Genomic DNA, 25,125 nt, shown 5'->3' with positions numbered 1-25,125 from the left:
TTTTATCAAATAAACAATGGAAGGGCATTGTACATGTGTGCAACTATACGAGAACTGTTTTAGAAATAACAGAACTATTGAAATTTATCCCAATCTCATTTTTTATTCAAAAATACGAGTTTTTCGTAAAAATTAATTTTTAAAAAAATTTTCCATTTATTTTCATCACATAAACTTTATGGAAGAGCATTGTAAATGATTGCCACTGTACGAGAACTGTTTTAGAGATAGCAGAACTTTTGAAATTCAGCTAGCAGATCATCTTTATATACAAAAATACGAGTTTTTCGTAAAAAATAATTGTTAAAATAATTTTCTATTTATTCTTATCACATAAACTTTATGGAAGGGCATTGCTCATGTGTGCAACTATACGAGAACTGTTTTAGAGATAACAGAACTTGTAAAATTTAGCCTTATCTCATCTTTTTATTCGAAAATACGATTATTTCGTAAAGAATAATTGCTAAAAAAATTTTCTATTTATTTTCTACAAATAGACTTTATGGAAGAACATTGTACATGTGTGCAACTATACGAGAACTGTTCTAGAGATAACAGAACTCTTGAGATTTAGTACGATCTCATTTTTTTATTCGAAAATACGAGTTTTTCGTAAATATTAATTGTTAAAAATAATTTTTATTTATTTTTACCACATGAACTTTATGGAAGAGCATTGTACATGATTGCCACTGTACGAGAACTGTTTTAGAGATAACAGAATTGTTGAAATTTAGCCTGATCTCAGCTTTTTATTCGAAAATACGAATTTTTTGTAAAGAATAATTGTTAAAAATATTTTCTATTTATTTTTATCACATAGACTTAATGGAAGAGCATTGTACATGATTGCCACTGTACGAAAACTGTTTTAAAGATAACAGAACTTTTGAAATTTAGCCTGATCTCATCTTTCTATTCGAGAATACGATTTTTTCGTTAAAATAATTGTTAAAAAAATTTTCTTTTATCAAATAAACTTTATGGAAGGGCATTGTACATGTGTGCAATTATACGAGAACTATTTTAGAGATGACAGAATTCTTGAAATTTATCCCGATCTCATTTTTTTATTCGAAAATACAAGTTTTTCGAAAAAATTAATTTTTAAAAAAATTTTCCATTTATTTTTATCACATAAACTATATGGAAGAGCATTGTACATTATTGCCACTGTGCGAGAACTGTTTTTGAGATAACAGAACTCTTAAAATTTAGCCTGATCTCATCTTTTTATTCGAGAATACGATTTTTTCGTTAAAATAATTGTTAAAAAAATTTTCTATTTATTTTTATCAAATAAACTTTATGGAAGGGCATTGTACATGTCTGTCACTGTACGAGTACTGTTTTAGAGATAGCAGAACTCTTGAAATTCAGCCAGCAGATCATCTTTATAATACAAAAATACGAGTTTTTCGTACAAAATAATTGTTAAAATAACTTTCTATTTATTTTTATCACATAAACTTTATGGAAGTGCATTGTATATGTTTGCCACTGTACGAGAACTTGTGCAATGAAAGGTTAATAGTGTATTGAAAGTTATGTGAATCAAGTGATTTTGTGTATATAATTGCAATTAGCGACTAAATTATTAAAATCTGAAGAATACGTGTTTATTAATTTAGCGACTGAGTAGTTTTGATTACAGTTTCTCTGTTAGAAAAGAAAAAAACATGCAATAACTATATACTTTGTAAAATGGTTTAAAATTGAAAATAATTGTTTAATATCGCAATGCAATTATCTGAGAATTTTATTAGAGAAAATATATTGGTTTGTACTTGAAGAAATATATTGGAACTTTGAGTGATTTATATATAGAGTGATTTATTTATATTGTTGCAATAGCAATTATCTATCACTGAACCAATGTAAGCAAGAAGTTGTTAACATGTATTTTACAGTATTTCATATATATTTAAATATATAAGATGTATACATATAAATATTAAATCATTTTCAGTAGAAAATTGAAAGGTGTCATAGGAATAAATCTAGCTGTATTGGTAATAAATTTAGCAAAACAGAATGAAAATTGCAATAAAGTTTTGAAATTATTTAGTATGTGTTATTATTTTATATAATTTCTTTGAATTCTCATATAATATGTACATTAATATATATACCATATATGTATATGTGTATATATATATATATATATATATATATATATATATATACATAATATTTCATATATATTATATGAAAATTCAAAGAAATTATATAAAATAATAACACATACTAAATAATTCCAAAACTTTATCGCAGTTTTCATTCTTTCTTACTTTATTGCCTTTATTTAAATTTATTGCCATTACTGCCAGATTTATTCCCATGACACTTTCAATTTTCTACTGAAAATAATTTGATATTTATATATATAGATCTCATATATTTAAAGATATATAAAATACTGTAAAATACTTTATAACATCTTCTTGCTTACATTAGTTTAGTGATAGATAATGGCTCTCTATTGCAACAATTATAAATAAATTACTCAAAGTTCCAATATATTTCTTCAGTTTCAAAGCAATCTATTTTCTCTAATAAAATTTCTAGATAATTGCATTACGATACTAAATAATCTTTTTCAATTTTATTCCATTTTACAAAGTATAGTTATTACATGTTTTTTCCTTTCTAACTGAGAAACTGTAATCGAAACTACTCAATCGCAAAATTAATAAACGCACGTATTCTTCAGATTTTAACAATTTACTCGCTAATTGCAATTATATACACCAAATTTCTTGATACACATAATTTTCAATACACTATTAACCCCTTGATGCACACAACTGTCAAAATATGCAATGACAGCCGCTCACGAAATAAGCGCAACGATAGAACCAATCGGCAACGCGGAAAAGAGGCAACAATTCATTTCGAGACTTTCGAGATGACTTCGATACATTCGAGAATCGACTTAACATGTCTTTTTTAGAAAGGGATAATTACATATACACTTAATAATCATTAATGTGTTCTTTATAAAATGAATTAGATCAAATATATTATGTATTATAAAATGTTTTCTGTTATTTTTTAAATAGAAATTTTTATCCCAATCTGTTGTAATCCATTCATTCATTTTGAGGTAACGGAACTATATCTACAATCTACAGTCTACAATTCTACAATCTAATTTCTATAAACATTAAGAATTATTATTTAGGCTCTTCTGTATGTAAATACAAATATATAAGAGGTAGGCATTTTTATTAAGAGCCAAACGCGGGTGTTGATGCGTATTCCAGCGAAATTTAATTTTTCGCTGGAATTTAAATTAATTGTGCACTGGGCACTAATTTTAATACTTGGTATACTGTCAAGTCTTTTGTATGGAATTATCTCTTACTTGAGATTTTTATTCCATATATCCCCTCTAACCCCCCTAAAGAATTAAATGCGAGAAAAAAATATAGATCCGAAAGTCGCTGAATCGGGAATCGAACCCGAGACCTTTCGCTTGCCGGGCGACTGCTCTTCCATCTGAGCTATTCAGATCATTTCGATTCTATACTTTTCTCTGCTTTTTAAATAAATACTTTAAGACGCCTTATTTAGCCGGCGTAAATAAACATTAAGAATTATTATTTAGGCTCTTCTGTATGTAAATACAAATATATAAGAGGTAGGCATTTTTATTAAGAGCCAAACGCGGGTGTTGATGCGTATTCCAGCGAAATTTAATTTTTCGCTGGAATTTAAATTAATTGTGCACTGGTTGTTCGCTGGAATTTAAATTAATTGAGCACTAATTTCTATAATTTAATTTCTACAAAACCGTTACCTCGTAATAAAATTTACTCACCAATTGACGCACAACAGCGGAGTTGAGTCAGTGTATCGGAGCTACGTTAATCTGTAACATACAAATAGAATTCAAATTATAACAGCGTTCAAAATAATTAATATTTCTAAAAATTACTTCAACAAATATATAATTAAATAACTTTAAAATTTTGTGAAAACTTTTTTTTAATATAAACTTTTATAGAAACTTTCATATAAACTTTTATATGTCAAAAGTATATTTTTTTCTAATTCTCTTTTAAACCATTCAAATATATGAATAAAATTAAAGTATACGCAATTTATAACAAATATTATATAAATAATAAATATTTACCTCAAGGTCGCTCCGCCGGCGCCCGATGCCTCCTAGGACTACTCCTTCTCTCAGGTTGGTCAGGATTGTCCATTCTCAAAGTCCTTTGGTTTACATGCATGATGCTTCAAACTCTCGCGCTAAAACGCCCGACACTTTAGACGATACTCCCGCAACAAAACGCGCGACATTTTGCACGACACTCCCGTTTTTAAACGCGCGACATTTTATACGACACTTTCGCACTTAAGCGCGTGACATTTTGCACGGCATTCAAATATGGCTTAGGTGTTTGCATCGGAATTCAAATCCATTCAATAATAATATCAATAATAATAATATTTAATAATAATAATAAAATTCAATAATAATATCAAATGAATGGATTACAAAATATTAATATAAAATTACATTAAAATATTAGAATATAGTTATATTATAACACATAATAAATAATTATAATTATATATTCATTTACAAAACAATTTATAATCACAATTTATAATCACAATTATTAATGTATTCTTTATAAAATAAATTGCGTTAAATTTACTATGTATTATAAAATGTTTTTGTCCTTTTTTTAAATTGAAATATTTGTCTTAATCCGTTGTAATTTGCAATTCATTCATTTTGAGGTAACGGAACTGTCTACAATCTACAGTCTACAATCTATACAATCTAAATCTACATTTTCACACTCTAAAACCGTTATCTCGTAATAAAATAATACTTTATCACTCACCAATCGATGCACAACAGCAAAGTTGACTGTAAGCTACGTTGATCTGTAACATACAAATAAAATAAAAATTGTAGTAACGCTCAAGATAATTAATTTCTCAAACAATTATTATTATATTTACCGTCTCGTTCTCGATGATATATATATAATAATAATGTAGTACTGCTCCGCAGTGCTCAACTTTCACAACATATTTAGAGTATAACATATTTAAATTTGGTGCTATCCCGCCTGTCTAGTCTATGGCCACTAGGTACCGTCCCGCCATCTACATCTTCATATTGTTTTGTTGTGCGACGATTTCACGACGTATTGTCCAGTGCAACAGTTAAAAAAGAAAAAAAATCAACAAAAAACAAGGACAATTATGGCAAATTCGAAGAAGAGAAAGCGTTCAAGATCCCATTCTCGAGATAGATATAAAAGACAGCGAAGAACGGAAAGACAATGGCAAGAAATGCAAGAACAGATTGCTAACCTAACTAATACGGTGAAACAGTTGGTGGAATCACAATCTGAGACTAGAAAAGACAAGCCTGAGGGTAGGTAAAAATGAAATAAACTCTTCTGTTCCATACGAACGCTGAGTGATCAAAAACCACACGTTTTTTTATATTGAGTACTTTGTGAATAAGTTCAATAAGAACAAGAATTCACAAAAATACACAACAAGTGTTACTCAGTGTTTTTCTTTTTCTTTTTCTTTTCCACATATACATACGTAAGATGACAAAAATTCATGAGATTTGGTCATCAAGAGAAAAAGAATATGCACAAATAGTGTATAGTATACTGCATGGCTCAGAATAAGCACAAATAGTGCTTAGTTTTACGCAAATGCTATTCCTGGTTGTTATACACTCCCATGTTTATTGTTTTTCAGACATGATAGTAGAGACGAATACTAAAAAAGTTGTTGTACCTCCTGAAGAGGCACCTGCTTATCCCGATATAGCTGATCCTGCAGTCGACATAGTCGAATCCGCAGTTGATGAAGATCAAAATGACACCAACAGAAATGAGATCCAAAAACTGCTGGGAATAGATCCTAACGAATCCAAACAATTAAAGATAAATTTTAACGGGGAGTTAAAAATTACATGGACAAAATGGATGAGAAGTGGCCTTCCAGTAGAGAAGAAAAACGGTATTCTAGAAAAGTATCCACGCAAAGAAGATTTTTATACAGAGGCCCCAAAGATAAATACAGATCTTATGCCAGTTTTAACAGATATTGCTAAGAAAAGAGATCAACATTTTGCAGACACTCAAAAGTGTGTTGGAACAGCAATCTCAGCGTTGGGCGCAGCAATATCAATGATGTTGGATGAACCAGACGATGGGATAGATCAGGAAAAGTTCTCTGATCACTTATGCCTGTATCTCTTGGTTTGAGATTACAAAGTAACTTCAATTAACAATCCTCGAACTTACAACGGGAATATAGGCGAGAAAAATATTGGTCCGAAAAGTCGGTTCAGTTCCTAAAAATTAGAATTAATTTTCGTGCTTGGTTCTATTGGCCGGATTTGTAAAAATCACATTTATCTATTTATTAAATACTGAGAGCCGTTAAAAATAAAAATATTTCTTAAAAATATTCTTAATTTATATATTCGCGTCTGGGTCTAATCATGGCGCTATTTACCAACATACATTATAAGGCAAAATGAAAAATATAGGATCGAAAGGGTCTAAATAGCTTAGAGGTAAGAGCAGTCGCCCGGCAAGCGAAAGACGCGGGTTCAATTCCCGCTTCAGCGACTTTTCGGACCAATATTTTTCTCGCCTATTTTCCCGTTGTAAGTTCGAGGATTGTTAATTGAAGGTACTTTGTAATCTCAAACCAAGAGATACAGTTCCTAAAAATTAGAATTAATTTTCGTGCTTGGCTCTATTGGCCGGATTTGTAAAAATCACATTTATCTATTTATTAAATACTGAGAGCCGTTAAAAATAAAAATATTTCTTAAAAATATTCTTAATTTTTAATTATTATTATATTAAATTTTATTTTCCATGCGTACAATAATAAGAAATATAATTAAATAATTTTATAAGTTTTGATTTAATATATAACTAAAAATTATGAATCGGTAATAGATAGGCTATTCGAGCCGTACGCGGATGTCGGTGCGTCGATTCCAACGAAAATTAATTTTTCGTTGGAATTAACTAATTGTGCACGGAACAATCTCAATTCGAGATTTTTAATTCCGTAATAAAGTCTTGGCGGTGTACCAAGCAAAATGTGTGCCCCGTGCACAATTAGTTAATTCCAACGAAAAATTAATTTTCGTTGGAATCGACGCACCGACATCCGCGTACGGCTCGAATAGCCTATCTATTACCGATTTATATTTAATATATATCGAGCCTTTATATTCTTAGTGTTAAAAATTATGATTTACTGCAACTAATAAATAAATAATTAATTCTCTTTAGAATTGCTTTGCCGGCGACCGATGCCTTTCCTAGACTTCCTCCTTTCTCAATTTGTCGGTGTCGTCAATTACGTTGATATAACATATAAATAGAATAAAAATTATAGTAGCATCCAAGATAATAAATTTTTCAAACAATTATTATATTAAATTTTATTTTGCGTGCAATAATAAGAAATACAATTAAATATTTTTATAAATTTTGATTTAATCCCTTTCTAAAAAAGACATTTTAAATCGATTCTTGCAAGTATTGTTGCCTATTTTCTGCGATGCTGATTGGCTGTCTCTATTCGCGTTGTGCATTATATTCGTAGCATCAAGAGGTTGTCATCGCAAGGGTTAGCAGTTTAACAGTTTGTTCAAAATAAAATTAAATAAAATAATAATATGTTTTAAATAATAATATGCTATATAATACTTTAAACTCGATATTAGTGATTATGGCCAACTAATCGAGCAATAATTAGATGAAAACAAATAAACAAAGCAATTAAAATATACAATTAAGCATGCTTTATTTAGTTTTCAATTAGAATATTAACATACGTTTCGACTTTACTTAGTCTTCTTCAGTGTAAAATTAAATATTAAATATGAAGTTATGAATGATTTTACAATTGCATGATGAGTCAATAAGAAGCCATTAAATCTTTAATCATGATGGTCATATGTTAAAGTTAGTAGTGAAACTGTCCGGCATAGTCAATTAACGGTATGATCCAGCCAACAATTTCGTCGTTGGAAAGCGCGAAGTTGTAGTTTTTAGCTGAGCAACGTCAATTTGTGGCGACATGCCGTTCAACTATCAATTATTAATAAAAAGTCAAGAAATTGTTACATTTAATCCACGTTAATGTTAAAATAATCTCATATACTTACATGATAAAGAGTCTAAACAGAAATTTTTTAAAAAAATAATATACTTAAAGTTGTCATGGACTTCTTATTGTTACAGTGTCTAAATCGTGACTAGTCTTATTTTAATGTTGAAACAAGGTAAAGCTTGATAAAAACAATGTACAAAAATTCCTTTAAACGTTCGATAGTTCGTCTAAAATATCAAAATAAATATCATCAAGTAATTCGGTGTCCTTCTTTAAATTGATTCCATGTTTTTGTTCTTTGATACAGATCATTTCAGAGATAAGTCTTTTGTGGTAGTTAATCTCTGTGTCTAAAATTTTGGCACCTTCCCAATCAAATGAAGGATTTAAATTTAGCCTATATTCTGAGACAACCGAATGCCTTGCTGAATCAAGTCTGATATTATTTGTATGTTCTTTTATTCTAGTATGCAGTTGCCTTTTTGTTTGGCCCACATATGATGTCTCGCAATCTTTGCAGTTAATTTTGTAGACGACATTAGAATTAGTTTGTTGTTTGTTTTTGTCTTTTTGAACTTTCACAAATCTATCCAGCTTGCTGAGACAACGGTATCCCACAGTTAACTCTGATTTTTTTAATGCAGATGCAATTATCTCTGAGATGTTATTAATATACGGAATAACGAAATAATTATTTTTATTTTCATTTTCATCTGTATCATTGCTTAATCTTTCTGGTTTCTTATTATTGAGAGTTTTAATTCTGTGATTGATTCTGTTAAAAATTAAGTGTAGAGGGTAACCGTTGCTCATCAAGATGTCGATACAAAATTCAACATTTTTTCTATGAAAACGAGGATGAGATAAAAGTATAGCCCTGTCTAATAAATTGTAAATGGTTCCTATTTTGTGGCACATGGGATGGCTTGAATAGAAAGATAGTAATCTGCCCGAGAAAGTTTTTTTGTGGAACCAATTAAACTCGACCTTTAAACTCGACTAATATTTTTGACAGTTACACAGAGAAAAAGGTTTCTTTAGATTTAATATACGTGTTTGTTTCACTTAGATTTGTTTCAATACAAAAACATAATGTTATACGAAACATTATTTTGTTAAATAAAAATTTAATAATTTCATTGTATTAAACCATATTGTTTGATAGAAAAACAACTCTTACTTGGAATAATGCTTTTCAACCAAATAATATTTGTTTGATGAAACAAAACATTTATTTGCATTAAAGATGCTGAAATATGCTGCATTTAAATAAAAACATTGTTTAATGTATAACATTATGTTTTTGTATTGAAACAAATGTAAGTGAAACAAATTGTCCTTTTCGATTACTCGGTCAGCTTTGAGTAATGGAAAAGAACAGACATGCATCTTGTGCACTAAAAGAAAAGATTGTTAACTTGACTAAACCGTTCAACTAAATTATTCTTTTGTTAATTGAACATATATTAGTATATTTAAGTCAAATACATTTTGTTAGATTTAATATGTTATATTTAATTTAAATATTTTTATATGTTCAATTAACAAAATATTATTTAGTTGAGCGATTTAATCAAGTTAATAATTTTTTTCAGTGTGCCACTGAAAAAATTATTTTTTTGACTGCAACCAAAATATTTAGTACACACATTTTGGTTGGCCGTATAAAATATTTTACTTATACTAACCATATTTATCATAGAGAAAACAAAATTCAAAAATTCATTTAAATTAGCGCAACCAAATTATTTGCTTAATTTCTTTAGTTTTTTTACAGATAAATTATTATCTTGAAAAAAAGTGTTTAATTATATTATAATTTATATACAATATATATATACATAATATACCATTTGTAAAATTAAAAAGTTGTATATATGTATATATATATCTTCAACAACAGCACCAGTAGCACCAGTTCGCGTCCGATCACTAAAGTTAAGCAGCGTTAGGCATGGTTAGTACTTGGATGGGTGGTGGTGACCGCTTGGGAATTATAAAATATTAAAATAAAAAATTATTATCAAATTAATGATAAAATTGTTTGTATAAAATAACTAAACATTTGAAGTAACATAATAAATTTTATAAATAAAATATGAATATTATTTTAAAAAAAAATTAAATTGTTTGAAGTAAATAAAACAATTTTTTTAATTCAAGAAAAAATTACATTTTTTTTAAAAAACATTTTTATTTAAAGCAAATATATATATTATTTGGAAATCAAACAATCGCATTTGTTACTTCAAATATTAGTATGGTTGGACTATTTCAAGCATTATATTTCTTTGGTTTCAATAAAATTTATTAAATCCAAAGAAACTTTTCTCTCTGTGTATCAGTTGATTTCTGTCAAAAAATATTAATGGCGGATAAAGTATTATAACATATTATTTACAACATTATTATTTTAATTTCTATAATATAATTTTATTTTAAAATTTAACTAGGAAATTAACGCTTTAATCAGCTGATTTCTGTCAAAAAATATTAAAATTGAGTTTAAATAAACTTTATATTATTTCTTTTAAAATATCATTCTTTTTAAAATCGAAGAATGGCGCGCGCGTAGCGTACGCTTGTGTTATTCTATCTTTAAAAGTATTAAATATAACATTAAAATTTTAATTCGAATTTGTTCGCATACGTGTTCCGAAGGAATTTATGATAGTTGTTGCGATATTATACGCATATACTGTAACTCCTTACAAACGGAGAGGTACCACTGTTGCGCATCGCGTTTGACTCTATAATTGCGCTCTCAGTTTAACGAGTGAGACGGAGGATCATTACGCCTAATTACATTAGTAATACCGTATGTTAAATACATTAGTAGTACCATGTGTTAAAAGCTAGCGCAAGTCCGTTACCGATCGACTCAAAAAGTCATGTACTTATATCAATAAAATAATAAAGGTCACAAATTATATTGATTATTTTAAAATTCTTTATACAGGCATATTTATTCTTTCTCATCCAAAGTTATATATAGAGCAATTCAGTTATGTAATTATGCACAGTCTTTATTAATGCATTTAATTAATTTGTTAAGACTTTTGATGACTTTTTTGGGCCAGGCTCTAAAATTTACCTACAACATTTACAGTCTTATTCATTTTTTAAATGATGTAAGAAATTTTAGCAAACTAATATAATGCTTTTAATTTTGAAAATTTACTTGGAGAAAAAGATCTCTTCGTTCTAGAAATAAACCATTATTAACAATTGTCAGGACAACTTTGGAAAAGCAATTTTAATTCTTTCAAATATAGCTTTAAGTTGAAATTAAAACGTAAGCATGAACGTGGACTGCTTTTTGTTAATATAGAAAACTGTGTAAATCAATATAAAGAAATAATTTTTGATAAATATCACTTTATATAATTCATCTGTCACTTTATAATTCATAAGTTATTAATCTAATATTGATTTTATGTAATATTAAAAGATAGGAACTATTGTATAGATTTTTAATATCATCATCAAAAATTCATAACAGATCATACTAATTTAATTTATCAGCAGTTCAAGAAAAATTATAATTATTTCAATTACTTTTGTAAATCTAAAAAATTACAAATATTTAGAATTAATAAATTGCAATTCATTCAAAATAGTTAATCTATTTGTCACAAGTAAAAATAATTTATTTGTCACAAATAAAAGCCAAATGCATTGTATTTCAGGACAATCATATATGTATTGCATACTCTCCTTTACGCACAATCACTAAATAGCCTGAATAAGCTAATAATATGTGTATACATATATATGTTTTTTAAATGTATAATTTTTTTCATTAATATGAAATATGATCATATAGAAATCACTCGTTTGATACATGTACTATACATATTTTTTTTTAATATAATATATATTTTTGCAACATTTTTATACTTTTATAATAGCATTGTTCAGGCAGGATAGTCAGGTGAGAGATAGTGTTGAGGGAACAGCTATATTAGTAGAATAGATGTAAAGAATAGCAAAGAGAAAGTTTGGAGGACATTAGGAGGACATATGGTTGTTTGATGCATTAATATGGACTGCAGTTGGATATAGGGTAAAGAAAGTGAAAGGTAGTGGTGATAGAAGGAGAGAAAGAGACTGGAAGGGTTGCAGAAAAGAGGTGGGTGTAGGAGTAGAATGAGGGACGCCAGGATATATAGTAAGGGAAGAACTGTAGAGAGATAAGAGATAGAGAATGGAGAGAAGAGCTTATAGGGGTATAAGAAAAGGCTAGAGAAGAGGAAAGAAGAATTAATAGCGAGGAAGTGCTGGAAAGAAATTAGAATGAGGGCTAATTGTAAAAAAGAAAAGGGTTATTGGAATTGAAGGAGGAAAGTAGAGACTTTTTCAGAAAGAGAGGGATGATTTTAAAGGATGTAGAAAAGAACAGAGAGAGGGGAGCATTCCGCTAGGAAGCCATGGAGGAAGTGTGTACAAGATAAGATAGAGAGAGGAAAAATAGAGCAAAATAGGGATTTCGGAGTATAATAACTGATATAAATAATTAATTAAGGGAGAGGGAATGCCAGATTACTTAAAAAAGTTTGGGGGAGAGTGGCCTTTATTTGGACATAGTACAATTGCACACGTTGCAAATGGACACGATACTTTGCCTACAGTTTAATTGGACACCGTTCACTTATGCACCCTAATACGTTTCCAAATGAACGGTGTACAAAAGAATGATGCGCAAAAAAACGGTGCGCAAAAGAGCGGTACGCAAGTGAACAGTGTCTAATTAAACCGTGTTTAAAATATCGTGTCTATTTGCAACGTGTCCAATTGTACTATGTGCAAATGCACTGCTCCCTTGGGAGAGGGTAGATGGCAGAGTATCGCAAGGTTTAGTTTGAGAAACGGGATAAAGGGGAGCAGGTAATGGAAAAAATAGTAGAAAAGGTTATGTAGAGTATATCAACGGGAGTGAAGACATGGGAACATGTGTGGAAAAAATATGTTGGGTGGGAGACAGAGGGGAGTTGGCACAGGAGATGTTAATAATAATTTAAATGAAAGGTCTGATATGGAATGCTAGAGGAATTAGAAATAAAAAATGGGAGCAAATTAAGTATATATTTGAGTACAATGTCATCTGCATTACAGAAATTAAATTGAAACACTATAATAACCTCAAATTCCCCGGTTTCACAACATATAGACAAGATGGGTTGTCTGAGGGGAGGAATGGATCTGGTGGAATTGCTAACTGTGCTAATCAGAAGAACGATCTCTCATGCACCTATCAATTCTATAGTTCGACTTATCAATTCGGAATGTGTTGGAGTCAATATATTAATTGTATTAATGGGTCTTATTCACTGATAGTATTATATAGAAGATAAAGTATCATTAAAAGAAGAGTACTTTGGCAGAAATTTGTTCAACAATTTTCTAACTATAAAACTATCATTGTTGGTAATTTTAACGCTCATAATACGCAATGGAATTGTAGGAATACTGATGTCAACAGAAATAATCTTGCAGAGATCTGTTTGGATATGGATTACTATATCGCCGCTAATAATGACATGCTAAACTAGATTAACCCCTCTCAGACAATCTTCATCGAATTTGGATCTTATTTGGACCGCCTATGATATCCTACGATACCTTACGAATCAAACTTTATTATGAACAATTATTGGATCTTTAAGACTCGGATCATTTTCCAGTACAATTTATTCTTTGCAATTGTACTGTTTTCCCATATAAGAACTCTCAATAAGTTGTCTGCGAAAAGTACAGATTGGGAAGAATATATTTAAGTTATGAGAGATGTTTGGAAAAAAAATACTCCGAACAACAATTCTTCATCAGGATTGCATATATCATATACAGGATGATTCAAAACAACCTGAAATGTCATATTCTTGAACGAATTATGAGACGATTTTTTCTTTTGCAAAATTTTGTCCGAAGCTTAATTTTTGAGTTATAATTGAAATAAAGTTAGCGAATTACGAGTCCGATACAACAGGCAGGCAGGCACGGCGCAACGCGTCGCGAGATTAATATGGCCCCACACTTCCCTAGACAGTCAATATTATTGACACAATATTTGATATTGATTTTTTGAAGTTTATTGAATTATTATTGCAGTTTCTAAACAATATTTTACAATATTATTCATCATCTAGGAGAGCTATAACGTAACGCTTGAGACTAAAATATTCAAACGCGATTTTTACATTAAATGGTGACAAATAAATTAGAAATAGACGAATGAAAAACGAAGTAGTAATCGTAATTTGATTAAATATTCTTATCTTTAAAAAAATGGACGCATTTGTATTACGTGATGAACGATCCCCATAAAGCATAAAGGAAGGATATGAGATCAGCGGTTTGTTGTGTTTGAGGAAAGATGCGTTATAATTTTGAATCATAACTTGAATGATTATAACATCCTGGATAATTGTTATAGGAAAACCAATAGAAAGAGTAATAAGTTCCCGGTAGAGTGGTGAAATCTTTCGTGCAGTCAAGCAAGAAACAGGGCACGTAGCTTGAAGGTCTTCTACATATGGGATCAATTAATGATTTTATTAGTTATAAAAAATCAAGAGCCGAAGCCACTAAAATTATCAAAGAAAGAAAAAAAGAACACTTTATACAGTTTATTGCCTCAATTAATAGATTCACCAATATTAATTATACATCTGGAAAAAAATTAAAGTCATTAAAAAAGTTCAAGTCCTTTTTCCAAAGTCGATTGGAGCAAATGACAAAATGAGGTAGATCTAAAGAAAACTGTTGATAAGATTTTTCCACCCTGAGTTGAGGAGAACAAGATCACGGTCACCCCGTTTTATAACAGCAAATACAATCATCTAAACGAACACACACACACACAAACGAATTACTATAAAAGAAATTTATAAAACCCTAAAAAAAATAAGAATGAACTCAGCACCAGGTCTAAATGGCATAGAATATAAAATGCTGAAATTATTTACCTAACCATCACCATATTTATCAGTTATCGCAATCATTTTTAATGGAATATTCTTTGATGGTCTGATTCCACAGGAATGACTAGAATATCATGTATTGTTCATTGACAAAAAGAATAAGGATAAGGTTAGATCTATAGCTTTATCCTCATGCTTCGGAAAACTTATGGAGCGGAGTGGAAAGACTGAACTAGTGGGCCGAAAATAGGAAGATTTTGGATCCAAATTAAAATGGTTTTAGACGGGATCGCTCTTGTGATGAGAATTTAATAAAGTTAACCTCTACGATTATAATCAATTTTCTTAAGGATATCCACATCACGGCGATTTTGTTTTAGACGTTTCCTCTGCTTATGATAACGTTTTGTATTCTGAAATGTTAAAGAAATTGATCATGGAAGAATACTAATATAGAATTACGCAATATATTGAGAAATGGATGTATTGCAGATCGACAAAATTAATCATTAATTTAGACATTAAGAGACTTACTTACAAGGGTCTCCGCAAGGTGCAGTTCTCAACACATTGCTTTACGACATTTATACTAATGATCTGGTAAGTATCTAATATCAGAGAGAAGCCTGAGAGAGGCCATGCCGGCGATTTTCGTGGGACGCTTTTACTAGGCCGTACAGCAGCGCCGGGCATCCACTTTTAGGAATTGGAACTACGTATCCACATCCACTTTTCGATACCATCGATTATTTGGTTCATGTCCGTGCTAAATACATCCACTTTCATTTCTAGAAGTAAAATCTACAATCATTTTTTACGCATGTGTGTCCACACATCTTATATCCATAAATTATAGATAAGAAATACATTTCGCGTATATAAATAAATTTAAAAAAAGATATATATATATATATATATATTTTATATGCGATATTTTACATATACATATATACACTACGTACGCGCACGGATGAATATATATTATATATATGTGCGCATATATACAATTAAAATAGTAAAAGTAAAATTATATAATTATATAATTAAAATTAAAATTATATAATTAAAATAGTAAAAGTAAAATTATATACATTTTATAATATATTTATTTACTGAATTTTTGCAATTAAAAGACATCAACACGACTTAAATCGGATAATTTTTGATTATTCATATATATTTATTAATTAAAAATTATCCGATTCATGTGTCATCGTGTGTTTGATGTCGTTCTAATAACTGTAAAAATTTCATTAATCTATTATACATTTACTTTCAAAAAGGTAAAATAAAAAATAAAGATTTAAATCCTTATATATTTCATAAGACATTTAAATTCGTAATTATATATTTGTTATTATATATATATATATATGTATATATAGATTTTAATTATATTAAAGGTCTCCGGATGTCGAAGCGAGGACGAGAACGAGATCATGTCGTCAGTTTCGCAGTCTTTTACGCGAGGCTTTCTTCATTTATAGTTTATAGTATTTCACGAATACATATGTATATGTATATGTCATCTTACTATAGAAAATAACATTTTTATAATTCGCATTTTGTCTGCTGAAAATAATTTTAATTTCAAAATTTTATTTTCTATAGTAACATGACATATGATATATGAAAGATTAGATAAAGAAAGCCTCGGGAGGAGACTTCGGAACTCTTTGATGATACGTCATCTCGTTCGCTCTTTATTCGTTCTCGTTCTCGCTTCGACGACATCGGGAACCTTCCCTTATCTACGATAATTCACGCGAATATAAACATTTTATACATAAAAATTAAAACTTTTAATTTGTATTTTATCGATTTGGAAATAATTTTAATGGATTAATGAAATTTTAGCGATTAAAATGACACCAAACACGACATAAATCGGATGATTTAATCTTTAATCCATTAAAATTATTTTCAGCAGACAAAATGCGAATTATAAAAATGTTATTTTCTATAGTAAGATGACATATACATATACATATGTATTCGTGAAATACTATAAATGAAGAAAGCCTCGCGTAAAAGACTGCGAAACTGACGACATGATCTCGTTCTCGTCCTCGCTTCGACATCCGGAGACCTTTAATATAATTAATCTATATATATATATATATATATATATATATATAATAACAAATATATAATTACGAATTTAAATGTCTTATGAAATAAGGACTTAAACCTTTATTTTTTGTTTTACCTTTTTGAAAGTAAATGTATAATAGATTAATAAAATTTTTACAGTTATTAGAACGACATCAAACACACGATGACGCATGAATCGGATAATTTTTAATTAATAAATATATATGAATAATCAAAAATTATCCGATTTAAGTCGTGTTTGATGTTTTTAATTGCAAAAATTCAGTAAATAAATATATTATAAAATTATAATTTTACTTTTACTATTTTAATTATATAATTTTAATTTTAATTATATAATTATATAATTTTACTTTTACTATTTTAATTGTATATATGCGCACATATATATAATATATATTCATCCGTGCGCGTACGGAGTGTATACATATATGCATATGTTAAAATGTAAAATATCGCATATAAAATATATATATATATCTTTTTTTAAATTTATTTATATACGCGAAATGTATTTCTTATCTATAATTTATGGATATAAGATGTGTGGACACACATGCGTAAAAAATGATTTTAGATTTTACTTCTAAAAATGAAAGTGGATGTACTTAGCACGGACATGAACCAAATAATCGATGGTATCGAAAAGTGGATGTGGATACGTAGTTCCAATTCCTAAAAGTGGATGCACGGCGCTACTGTACGGCCTAGTAAAAGCGTCCCATGAAAATCGCCGGCATGGCCTCTCTCAGGCTTCTCTCTGCTAATATCTATTTAACGAAGTATATCATCTTCAATTTGCTTGATATGCTTTTTTTACGGTGATGTTGCCAACAAAACTGATAGATTTAGTCTTTTACAAGAATCTGTAAAATAAATTGACCAACTATCTTCTCTGGGACTTGAATTTCAATCTAGTAAGTCCATAGCGATAGACTTCATTAAGTCTGGTTATATGAATAGGAACGATGTTTTACATTTTGGAGACTCATACTGTTTTCTGCAACAGCAGGCTAAATTTTTAGGCTAATTATTATTGATTTTCAACTTAACTTTGATAAACAAATGTTCTATGGTGAGGGACAAGTTATTAGGCCTAACAGTATGCTAAAACATATTAATAAGATCTCGAGAGGCAAAAAATGGAGGTTAATACTTCATTGTTATTTTATATTTTTTTATTAGATCCATAATTGATTATGGATCTTATATACCGGGTGAGGCAATAATTATTAGCACCTTAAATATCTTTATAAATATTGATTTTAGACAAAAATGTTTCAAACAAAAGTTGTAGGGTTTCGAAGGGGACATAATATCGTAATCAAGAATTGCCCTTGAGTGGCGTTTTTCAAGGTTATTTATGTTTTTTTAAAAGGAAATTATCTAAATTTTTATATATAAATCGATTCCCCGCAATATTCACTATAAAAAGTTATAAGGGCAACATGGCCAAAAAAAGAAATAGCTTACGAGATATTTTATAAATTAATGCAAGCATATCAAACACGCAACACGCGGGCCGCATGCAGTTCGCCAACAAAAAGACTGCGATCCACCGAGACTTTTTGAAAATCTTTCGAAAAAAATATTAATTAATTATTTTTAAGTAAATAATATATTAAATTGTAATTTTTTTATTTTTCATTACAGTTTCTATTTTTATTTTTTATTAAAAAAGTCATAAAATATTTTTAACTTATAAAGTAACATAAGATGTAAAAAAGACTATGTAGGTATAATATTGAAACATTGAATATAATAATTTTAAAAATCGTATTTTATTTATTTTTGAACATTGAAAACATGTGGCCCTCAGTTTAACATAAAATAGATCATGTGGTCCGTAATGCAAAACGAGTTTGACATGTCTGCTTTAATGTTACATAATTTTACATAAACTATCAAATATCTTGTGAAATATTCATTTTTCATCGATCTTATCTCAATTCTTTTATACACAAAATAAGAAAAAAATCAATTGGTGTCAAGAAAATACATTGTTGTCTTTAAGAAAAAATATGTATGTAGCTGCGAGTTGCAAATTACCTACATATGTACATCTTCATTGTATATTTTTACCCATAATACTCATACATACATATGATAGAGGAGTTCAAAGCAAGTTCAGAACTTATAACACAAGATCTTTGAACAAAATTAAAAGCAAAAAAAGGAACGATAAAAAGTACATATGCATATCAACTGATAAAAAATACAAATTCATATCAAATAAAATGATAAAAAGTACAAATACTATCTATATTCACGGGAGGGCAAGAAAGTAGTGTTTATCTGGATTCCAGCGCATAAAGGTATATATGAGAATAAAATTGCTGAGCTAGAGAGAGAGAGAGAGAGAGAGAGAGAGACCAAGTTCACGTGGATTTGCTTGATGTATCTTTTACAGATTTCTGCAAAGAATACAGAGAAGAGAAATGTATTCCACGACAAACAATGAAAAATTTAATTTAATTTAACTTAATGTGTTTTAAGCTTTAATTTTTAGTTCCTTATTTTTTGTGTTCCGTATTTCATGTGTGAGATAGACTGTATAGCCTAGAAGCACATACTTTCAATCGAAAGTATTAAAAAGAAAAAGATGGTAGTGAAAGTGCTAGAGAAAGATGGGGACGGGAAGAGTTGGATGAGAGAATTAGAAAAAGTAAGAGAGGGTAGAGGGGGTGTTATTAGAAGAAAAGGAAATGGTGAGGGCGGAGAGGCGAGAGAGCGGAAGGAATGAGAGGTAGTTTATGGGGAAGAGGGTAGAAAGAAAAGGGAGAGCGAGTGAGAAAGAGATTGTGAGGATAAAAGAGAAAGGGTTAATGATTAAAAATACAGCCGGAAGCGAAGGTCCATTTAGGCTAACAATAAGTTAGAATATAAAATAGAATAAATAAATAGCATGTGTGTTACACTGAAAAAATTATTTATGTAACTGCAACCAAACTATTTAGTACACACGTTTTAGTTGACGGTATAAAATGTTATACTTATGTTTTACAAATGTATTATAGAGAAAGCAAAATTTACTTATTTATTTACATTAGCACAACCAAATGATTTGTTTGATTTCTTTATCCAGCAACACGCATGTCTTAAAGACATATTGAATCATGCTTTAAAGCATGCGCACATCGAATTGTGCATAACAAACGAATTATGTTATATTGGCTACCGACAAGGGCCACCACACACAAATTAACATACATAGCTGCATATGCATAACATAAGTCTGTCTGAATAACCAATGAACATATTATGTAAATCTATATGGCGACTTTATGCGACTTTATTTTCGATGCTCATTGGTCCAGACAGTCTTATGTTATGCATGTGCAGCTATGTCAATTTGTGTGTGATGGTCCTAATAGCTCTGCTCTTGTCTGTGCAAGTCAATACGCAGCGTCAATAATATTAGCCTAGTGAGTGTTTTACTTTTGAAAATTAGTGCTTCGTCTCATTTATTTTTGTTAAATTGTGAAGTAAATAATAATGAGTAACGATGGAGAATTCATCAGAACAACATTCAATGCATGGAAATTATTGAAATGGTATGATCGATTTGAATGGTATAATTGATTGATAAGTATATATATTTTTATTAAATACAAAATATATAAATGTATTTGGTTTTATCGATGTATTGTAGCAATAATGATTATATTAATGATATCTTGCTCTAGACTGTCATATATTCAGTACATTGTTAACATTTTGACATTAAACTATATACTATGTATGTATATTTGTTTAGAAAAACATTCATTCGAATAAACTTGAACATTCAGAGTGTTCGTAAAAAAGAAGAAAGTCTCGTTGCCTGGCTGCCGAGTTTTGTTTGTTCGTCTTTCCATCTTTATCTGGGTTATGGTGCGCATCATATATACGCTCAGATTGGTGTCTTTACTGAGGCTAATTATAATTAAATCATTCATACATATCTTTGGATAAAAGGTCGACTTAAGTCCAATTGGGGACATCAAGCCAATTCACAGAGGCTAGCCGCAAGGTGATATTCTTACAGCCGCAAAGTGATATTCTTACAGCCGCAAAGTGATATTCTTACAGCCGCAAGGTGACATTTTTACATTATTTTTATTTCTTTTTGCCTTATGGTGATAGAGTCTATAGTGGCTCTTTTTCTAATCATTAATACGTGCCGCAAGGTAACATAATCTTTCATATTTTTAAAATGTTATATGCCGCAAGGTGACAAATTGTTATATGCCGCAAGGTGACCAAATCTTTCATAATTTTTAAATATGTTTATAACATGATGACAGAGTCATAAATACGAATCTATGACATTTCCTTCAAGTTTCTTTTAGTTGTAAATATTATTTCAATATTCTAATTCATTTACAGCAAAGAAAAGGATATATCATTATCTCAACGAATAACGATTAAATTATTAATGAAGATTAGAAGGATTTTGCCGTTGCCGTACGTGTTAACAGCTTTACTATACCGAACATAGAATTTCGCCGAAACCGTACGTGATTTCAGCCTTTCATATACCGAACAATATTAAATTAGGATGCCTTTGTCTGTTGCTAGAACTAAAACTGTAGAATAAAATAATTGAATTCGGTCAAACTGTCCTTATCCAACTAATAAAGATATATATATATCTATCAATAATACGGACTGCAACATTGTTGACAAGGAATTCCATTATCATATTTTCGACCGGTGACAAAGAAAAAAGTGCGATTTCAGTATAGTAATTTTATTGATTTTAAACGTATTTATTATATTGAAATAATAAATTAAATTAATCAAAGTTAAGTTAAATTACGTTAAAGTTGAATCGTCAAATAATATTAACTTTCTTCATTTTTCAACTTATATTTTAAAAGAGAACATTGATAAGGAAGCTTTTTTGAATATAAGTAAGGTGTCATAAATAATATCTACGATTGGAGGGATTCTGTTTTCTTGAGAAAAGAAGATTATTGATAGATAGTATTAAATTGGTAAGACAAAAATTCCTATGCTTTTTAGAATTTTAATAAACAGTAAAAAGAACGTATTTTTAAATCTGTTTGCAAAAATTAATATCTTGCTATCATCTTTATAGGAGAAATTGCATGAAGTATCAAAGAATGATATATCCAATAATGATAATCAATTGAAATATAGTTAGAATGTCAAAATCAATAATTATCAGAACCTCTTATAGTGAAAACGAATGAAAACTCTTATCTATAAAGATTAAATTTTAAGAAAAAAGAAGAGGAGTTTTCTAAATCATTTTGCAGTGATGCACAAGTTTCGGTCACCGACGAGATAGTAATAGTACCTCGTAGGTGCTTCGGTATAATTAAATACACGTTTTCTTAAAAATATAAATAAATAAATTTGAAACAATAAATAAAACAATAAATAAAACAATAAATAAAACAATAAATAAAATGTATAAATCGAGTTATTCAATAAATATAAAATAATTAATCAAAAGAAATATATTTATTAATACTTTTGTTTTGTTTTGATGAACATCGTATATACACAAAGAAATATTCTAAACACAATGAAATATTAAACATAATACCTATTGATGATTTTCATAATAAAACTTGGTTTAACATTAGAAATATAAACGACTCATCAGATGTATCGAGTACCGAAAAAAATAATACAAATTCTGCAAAGGAATGTGATAATATTAAAAAAAAGAAAATCAAAAGACAGTAGCAACAAGCAGAACGAGTTTAATAACAATTCATGCACTTTAAGTCAATTTACATCATATCAATCCAAAATACGTTTTCATGCAAAATTTTATAAATATTTTATTAACATTTTGTTAATATTTGCTTTATCAAATTATATAATATTAATAGAATTTGAAAAAACTGTTACTAAACTTTTTTTATAGATGGACAAATTATTATTAAATTTTATGAGAAGCATAACATATTTGATGAAGCCAAACGTAAAAAATTGATTGAACTTATTATTACTCAATCAATGTTTCAAAAAAAAACTATAGACATGACAACTATAGGACAGAAATGTAATTACTAAATGTTCAGATTATATTTTTATTTTATATTTATATCAATAGTGCGTATTTCAAACACGCGTTCTAATGCTTGTAGAGTTCGCCTGTTAAATGCTGATTTTGACATTTTATTGCAAAAAATCAGGAACTTGTTTCCAAATGAGCAACAGGGATTTTATTATGTACCATCAAAAACTGAAGGACCTTCCCAAAAAATATCAAAAAGAAAATTACCAGACTTTTATCGAAAACTCGATGAATGTCAACAAATTGGACTTACACAGAATAAACGAAAGAGAACCAGCGAGAACATTGATGAATTAGATATTGAATCAAGCATTAATGCTGAAAGTAACAATAAAATATAGTTCTTTAAATTATTTTTGTAGATACAAAAGATTTTAGTTACAAATTTAATTATAAATTCAATGTTATAATAATATATCTTGTGAAAAATTTTTATATAAATTAAAAAATTCTTTTTAATTTTAATATAAATTATATATATATATATATATATATAGCTAAGCGTGTTTACAAAACACACTTGCAGTGGTTACGATATATTGTAAATTGTAATACAACACCTTGGGCATCTGTAAAGGAACATTGGGATCTCGTGAACTGAGACAAAGTTTTATGAAACAATAAAAAAGAAACGTTTATAATATTTTTAATGAATATATCCAGTGTTCAAACAAGAATTTGGTTACGTGCTTGTACGTAATAAAACATCAATTATTTTTAAAAAATTTATTATATTGTTTCTTACATACGTAATAAAAAATTTATTATTTTTTAAAAATGTGTTATATTGTTTTAGTTGAATGCTGATTACAATGCTTCAATTGATGAAAAATCAAATATGTATTTACAACGACCCCAACTGTCTAAGAAATTAACTTTTGCTAAGCAACTAGAAGAGATCCAATTATACGAAAAAGAAGGTGGTAATAAAAAATATTACTTTGTATGAAATTAAAAATAAAAAATTAATAAATGAAAAGATTATTATTTAACTAATATTGTACAAAACGTAGAATTGCTGTCTTTAATACCTGTATTCTAATGTACGATTAGTGTACCAGGAGGAAATAAGATATGGTAATCTACTTTAGCGGAGTCAGTGGATGCTTTTATTTGCTATATTAAAATAAGATATTTGTTTATAATTAATTGATATTTTGTGATAAATTTTATCATTAATCTAACTTGAAATAATATATCGTATAAGCGCACTAATTAATTTCTAATTTCTTCAGGAGAGATAGGTCTTAGGAGAGTTGGAAAGAATAAAACGTTGAAGACAAGAGAGAGCTACTAAATTAAAAGAAACTGTACAGCCATATATAATTGCAATAGGTTTACAATTAACTGCAATTGAGGCGTTTTATATCATCATTGATGATATTATGTATAAAATAGAAAATGTGTTAAAAGCCGTTAACATCTTATATAAGATTTTTCAAGTTCTCAATGTTTAGTATCCACCTGCCTGTGAACAGGTTTGGCTGTTTATACAAAAATATATTTATAGGCGAACAACAAAGTGGGATATGATGAGTTGTGATAAATCTAATCGATCATTTAAAGAGAATTTAAAAACAAAATATAAAGTACAATGTTAATTTAGACTAAGGATTAGATGAAAATAAGTCTTATAATTGTGGTTCTATCATTCAAGATGTTCCATTATCATTTATGTGAGACAAAATTCAAAAGTATTGATGTGTTTATCCGTCATTTTTCTTTATTTCATATATTTGAAGCGTGCAGTCATTACATATGTAAGTAAAATGACTGTCACCGCATTTTTCAAAATATAAATATTTTAAAAATCATTTAATTACTAATCATTCAGAAGATAATAAAAAATATTTAAATAAAAGCATTCTTGCTACCGATTTATCAGCCACAAGTTATAATAACAACAAAGAT

At 28.7% G+C, this 25,125-nt stretch overlaps 1 protein-coding gene and 1 long non-coding RNA gene across 2 annotated transcripts in view; one reads left to right on the top strand and one right to left on the bottom strand.

The window, feature by feature from the left end:
- Positions 1-4,706: 4,706 nt before the first annotated feature.
- LOC145936970 (uncharacterized) overlaps positions 4,707-25,125 on the bottom strand; it is a 49,883-nt gene continuing 29,464 nt past the window's right edge. Inside the window, exon 3 of the long non-coding RNA XR_014425457.1 lies at positions 4,707-4,911. This is a non-coding gene — a long non-coding RNA (uncharacterized LOC145936970). The remainder of the gene's footprint in view (positions 4,912-25,125) is intronic.
- LOC145937127 (uncharacterized) lies at positions 5,168-7,274 on the top strand. Its single transcript, XM_083039996.1, has 3 exons — positions 5,168-5,410; positions 5,752-6,015; positions 6,100-7,274. The coding sequence occupies exons 1-3, from the start codon at positions 5,236-5,238 to the stop codon at positions 6,261-6,263; spliced, it is 603 nt and encodes a 200-aa protein (XP_082896122.1). The 5' UTR covers positions 5,168-5,235; the 3' UTR covers positions 6,264-7,274.

The sequence above is a fragment of the Prenolepis imparis genome, unplaced genomic scaffold (assembly GCF_030444845.1).
Source record: "Prenolepis imparis isolate NDT839.2.m4 unplaced genomic scaffold, iyPreImpa1.0 SCAF_6, whole genome shotgun sequence".
In the NCBI taxonomy this organism is placed as follows: Eukaryota; Metazoa; Arthropoda; class Insecta; order Hymenoptera; family Formicidae; genus Prenolepis; species Prenolepis imparis.
This window is presented reverse-complemented; position numbering and strand designations above follow the sequence as displayed.